The sequence below is a fragment of the Nicotiana attenuata genome, unplaced genomic scaffold, assembly GCF_001879085.1.
Source record: "Nicotiana attenuata strain UT unplaced genomic scaffold, NIATTr2, whole genome shotgun sequence".
In the NCBI taxonomy this organism is placed as follows: domain Eukaryota; kingdom Viridiplantae; phylum Streptophyta; class Magnoliopsida; order Solanales; family Solanaceae; genus Nicotiana; species Nicotiana attenuata.
The window spans coordinates 1346481-1351453 of record NW_017670264.1 but is presented as its reverse complement, the minus strand read 5'-3'; the positions used below and the strand labels follow the sequence as shown (position 1 = coordinate 1351453).

Sequence of the window (4973 nt, the reverse complement as noted above, 5' to 3'; positions counted from 1 at the left end):
GATTCAACACATCAACCTGCAATCATTCACAATATGAAAGATGGTCCTTTGAATATGCAATGCATTTTTCCATATTTGACAAAAGAAGCAGAATTGAACAACACGTGAAAAATGTACGGACACTTACAAGTTGTTAGCTACACAACAGTCAGTTACCTGAGTTGTTCAGCCTTTCAATGTTGTGTCGTCGGTTCATTTTGTAGAATTTGACAAACCAGGCTTTCAATGTAAAGTTTCGGAGTATCAAACATTGGGGCTACAGAATTGATAGATTCCTCGTCTCAACGATTTAGGAGTATCAAACCGTCTATCCAACAGAGAGTAGCCTCAGATCATTTTCCTCTAGCATTACAATGTGGGGATTGGGGCTACAACAAATCCTACTTCAAATTTGAAAACTGGTGGTTAGGAATAGAGGGGTTCAATGAACAAGTGAAGATTTGGTGGGACTCATTTGTGTTTGCAGGCAGACCATACAATATCCAGGCAAGCAAACTCAAAGCTTTAAAAGGGAAGTTAAAGGAGTGGAATCTATCAAAGCATGGAAATTTGGAGTCCATCAAGATCAATATCCTTAATCAGATCTCAGAGTTGGATACAATTCAGGAGCAGAGAAATTTGAATAAAGAGGAAGTTCTATTGAAAGCCAACATGTTCATGGAATTTGAAGAGGTGGCAAAAAATGAGGAGATAGCTTGGAGGCAAAGTTCTAGGGCCTTGTGGTTAAAAGAGGGAGATAAAAATACTAAATTCTTTCGGAGGACAGCAAATGCACACAAGAGGTACAACAACATAGATCAACTAGTGGTTAATGGTGTAACACTGGAAGATCCTGCTGCTATTAAAGGAGAGATAGTAAGGTTTTATCAGCATCTTTTTACGGAGTCTGAATTCTGGAGACCAAACTTTAACATGGTAGACGGTCCTGCAATCACAAATGAAGAAAAAGAATGGCTTCAAAGGCCTTTTGGGGAACAAGAGGTGCATGGCTGCCTCAAACTCTGCGCTATTGATAAAATCCCGGGTCCTGATGGTTGATGGTTTTACTATGGGTTTCTATTCCAATTGTTGGGATATCATTAAAGGAGACAAATTGCAAGCTATTCAGAATTTTCATAGCCAGGAGTTCTTTGAAAAGAGCCTAAATGCCAGCTACATAGCTTTGATTCCAAAAAAAATTGGGGCAAAAGAATTAAAGGATTACAGGCCTATGATAGGTAGTGTGTATAAAATTATCTCTAAACTTTTGGCTTAAAGACTTAAATTAGTGATCTCTAAGCCGATTGGCAAACACCAAATGGCTTTTATTAAAGGAAGGCAAATCATGGATACTGCTCTCATTGTCAATGAATGTGTTGACTCTAGATTAAAGGAGAAGAAACCAGGAATCTTGTGTAAGTTAGATATAAATAAAGCCTTTGACCACGTTAATTGGGACTTCTTAATAAACATGCTGAGACGGATGGGTTTTGGTACAAAATGGACCAATTGGATCAGATTTTGTATTAGCACTACCAGATTTTCAGTGTTGGTTAATGGCTCGCCTGAAGGTTTCTTTCCCTCTAACAGGGGGATTGAGGCAAGGGGATCCTTTATCCCCTTTTTTGTTCATTATAGCTATGGAGGGACTGAACAACATGCTCCACACAGCATAACAGAATATTGGATCAGGGGCTTCAGGCTAAACAACAGACAAGGTGGAAGTCTGGTGGAAGTCTAGAGATATCACATCTCCTCTACGCAAATGATGCCATTATTCTTTGTGATGTAGAGATAGACCAGATAAGGATGCTGAGAGTTATTCTTACAATCTTTGAAGACATATCAGGGCTTCATATTAACTGGGGGAAAAGCCTAATTTTCCCGATTAATGAACCTCGACAGATTCAGCAACTTGCGGGGATACTTGGTGGTGAAATTGGTGTTTTTTCAACTATTTATCTTGGTATGCCTTTTGGGGGCTAAGTGTAGATCCATTGATATATGGAATGGGGTCTTGGAGAAATGCAAAAAGAAACTAGCAAGGTGGAAAAGTCTATCTCTCTTTAGTAGGTAGGCTAGTACTCATCAATAGTGTACTGGATGCCCTTCCTACTAATATGGTGTCTTTGTTCCCTATCCCTCCAAAAGTTGAAAGGAGAATGGATGCTTTAAGGAGAAAATTTATATGGCAAGGCAATAAAGAAAGAAGAGTCTTTCATTTAGTTAAGTGGAAGACAGTCACTCTTAGCAAGAGGCAGGGAGGCATGGGAATAAAAAAATTGAGGAAATAAAACCAAAGCTTACTCATGAAATAGCTGTGGAGATTCACAACTGAAGAACAATCATTATGGAGGATGGTAATTAAGACAAGTATGGAGAGGCAGGGCCCTGGAAAACAAAGATAGTAAACATTACCTATGGGGTTAGTGTCCGGAAGACAATCAGAAATCTTTGGCAAATGTTCAGCAACAAAATCAGCAATAAAGTGGGTAGTGGACTAAATATTTCTTTTTGGGAAGACAATTGATTGGGACAGGAGCCTCTTAAGACAATGTACCCAGACATTTTCTCAATAAATCAGCAGAAGAAGGCCAATATGAACGAGGTTTGGTCAGCTCAAGGGTGGAATCTCACTTATAGAAGACTCTTAAATGATTGGAAAATTACTAGAATTACAGATTTTTACAACAAACTCAATCAATTCACTGGGGGCAATCAGGACGTAGACAAGGTGTGGTGGTTGGGGCACAACTGAGGAAGGTTCTCAGTCAAGTCTTCCTATCAGATGCTTAATCAAACTAATATTGTGATTGATCTTTGGCCCTGGAAACACATATGGAAAGTAAGAATACCCTACAAAGTGGCATGTTTTATTTTGTTGGTTGCTAGAAAGGCTTGTTTAACACGGGATAATTTGAGGAGAAGGCGAATATCTTTGTGCTCTAGATGTCACTTATGCGGAAGGGAGGAAGAAACCAACATCACCTTTTTCTGCACTGTTCGGTGGATGTTCAGGTTTGGAACATATTTATAGCTCTAACAGGGATTCAATGGGTCATGCCCAACAGCACCATGGAAATGTTGTCATGCTGGAACAAGGGGAGAAGATCTGTAAGTGAGAAGAAGAGATTGGGTATGATTCCTGCATGCATATGATGGACGCTTTGGAATGAGAGGAATTAAAGATGTTTTGAAGATAATGTTAACTCAATTCAGAAGATTAAAATAAATTGCCTACTGCTTTTTCAGTTTTGGTGTAAACTGGAATACATAAGAGGACTCATAAGCTATAATAGATGTTCTTGGGTCTTTGTAAGAAGATACATAAATTGATGTATATTTTTTGTTATTCCTTATGTAATTATGGCATGCACAGCCTTTGTGCTTTTGAATATAGCAAACTGTTATCATCTCAAAAAAATGTAAAGTTTCGCCTCAAGCCTATCAACGTTAATAACCACTGGATGTCTGATTGAGTCATCCTCTGGATTGTATATCGTTAAAGTTGATTCAAACACATGAAAAATTTCACATTTCTTTGACATGCAAATGGGTGGCGAAAGCATGCAGTACTTAGGGTCATTAGATAGTTGATGGTATACAATTTCGTCTAAGATTCTTTAACCCCATACTCCTTCAGAACCCACACATCAGCTCTGAGTTAGCTCATAATTATAGAGCACAGATAAATCACTTCCCAACACTCCAAGCTTCAAATGAAACTCTCCTTGGAGAAGGGTTACTCCATCTTCTAATACTTGTCATCAGCGAAATCAATAGACATAATGCCCCAACCATCACCGTCCATAGTTGCCCAGTGAAATTTCTAATTCACCAACTTAGCTGAAGGATCGAATAACAACCCTCCTTGAAAGTTATCAAGTGTTCTCCAAGAATCACTCTTTAAACTATATATATCCACATAGCCATGAGTGAATCTATAGGAAATATGCACTACCTTATAATCATTATGAGCCTTATCATATCCAAAACCAAAGATGTACATGTAACTCAACATCTTTTCATACTAGTTGATGGATTCCACAGAACAAAGTCATCATTCCCAATGCAAAGACAAATTAAATCATTGACGGAACCCAGAATATTATAGATGTTTTTCATGGGATAATCCAAGTCAAAATGTCTTAGTAACAGACCCGTAAAATAAAGAGCTAACAGAATAATGTTTAAGATTCTGCTCAAGAGTCAAGACATTTGAGCTTAAGTGAATCAAATTTATCTAATTTCAGCATCAATCTATGGCTCTATGGCTGGTGCAATCCAAACTCAGGATTAACCAGTCTTTTGAAACACACTCAAACATCAATAGTATTTCACAGGAAGCCTTAAAAGGATATCAGCAATGAGTTCTTGGGGCAAGCTAGGGTTTGCCAATATTGAAACATTTCTTGAAGCCTTATACAAGGATATCAGTGGTGGAATGTGAGAATGGCTTGTGGGTTTGCTCCGTTCAGCTTCCATTTGGATTGCACAAAAAAAGTGTTGCCGCAAAAAGAAAATGAAAATGCAGAGTATCTGAGAGTTTGCTTGATAAGAACAATGGAGATGAATAAAGAAAGGATACTACCAAATTCAAGAATACACATTATATAGGTGCACTTTGTTTTCACTCCTGCAGCTCTAAAGAGAGAACGATAGTGTTTTGGATAGCGTGCGGCGACAAATAATGGCGAGGGCCCGCTTCACTAAGGCGAGAGGCGCGCAACGAAGCGCTAGCCTTTTTGATATGAATCGATAATTTATATAAAAATATAAAATATTATATACATATAACTAAAAACTCAATAGCAATAATATATTAATAAATATATCAATTCAAAATTTAAAGACTCAATAGATAGTCATATTAGATTCATAAACTAAAGTCTAATAGTCTAAAGCAGAAAGAGAGACAGAGCAAAGAAAGAAAGAAAGAAAGAAAGAAAGAGTTGTGGTCGAAAAACAGAGCAAAGAAAGAAGAAGAAAAACAA

The 4973-nt window shown here is 37.7% G+C and overlaps 1 protein-coding gene across 1 annotated transcript; it reads left to right on the top strand.

The window, feature by feature from the left end:
* Nucleotides 1-1297: 1297 nt before the first annotated feature.
* LOC109236914 lies at nt 1298-4279 on the top strand. Its single transcript, XM_019403152.1, has 4 exons — nt 1298-1579; nt 1672-1945; nt 2998-3093; nt 4233-4279. Exons 1-4 carry the CDS (start codon nt 1298-1300, stop codon nt 4277-4279), a joined length of 699 nt encoding a protein of 232 aa, XP_019258697.1.
* Nucleotides 4280-4973: the final 694 nt, after the last annotated feature.

Coding starts and splice junctions, on each gene's coding strand:
- LOC109236914 (XM_019403152.1), top strand. CDS start 1,298: ATGGCTTTTATTAAAGGAAGGCAAATCATGGATACTGCTCTCATTGTC. Junction 1,580..1,671: donor CCTCTAACAGGGGGATTGAG/GCAAGGGGATCC, acceptor ATATTGGATCAG/GGGCTTCAGGCTAAACAACA. Junction 3,094..4,232: donor GGAACAAGGGGAGAAGATCT/GTAAGTGAGAAG, acceptor ATCTAATTTCAG/CATCAATCTATGGCTCTATG.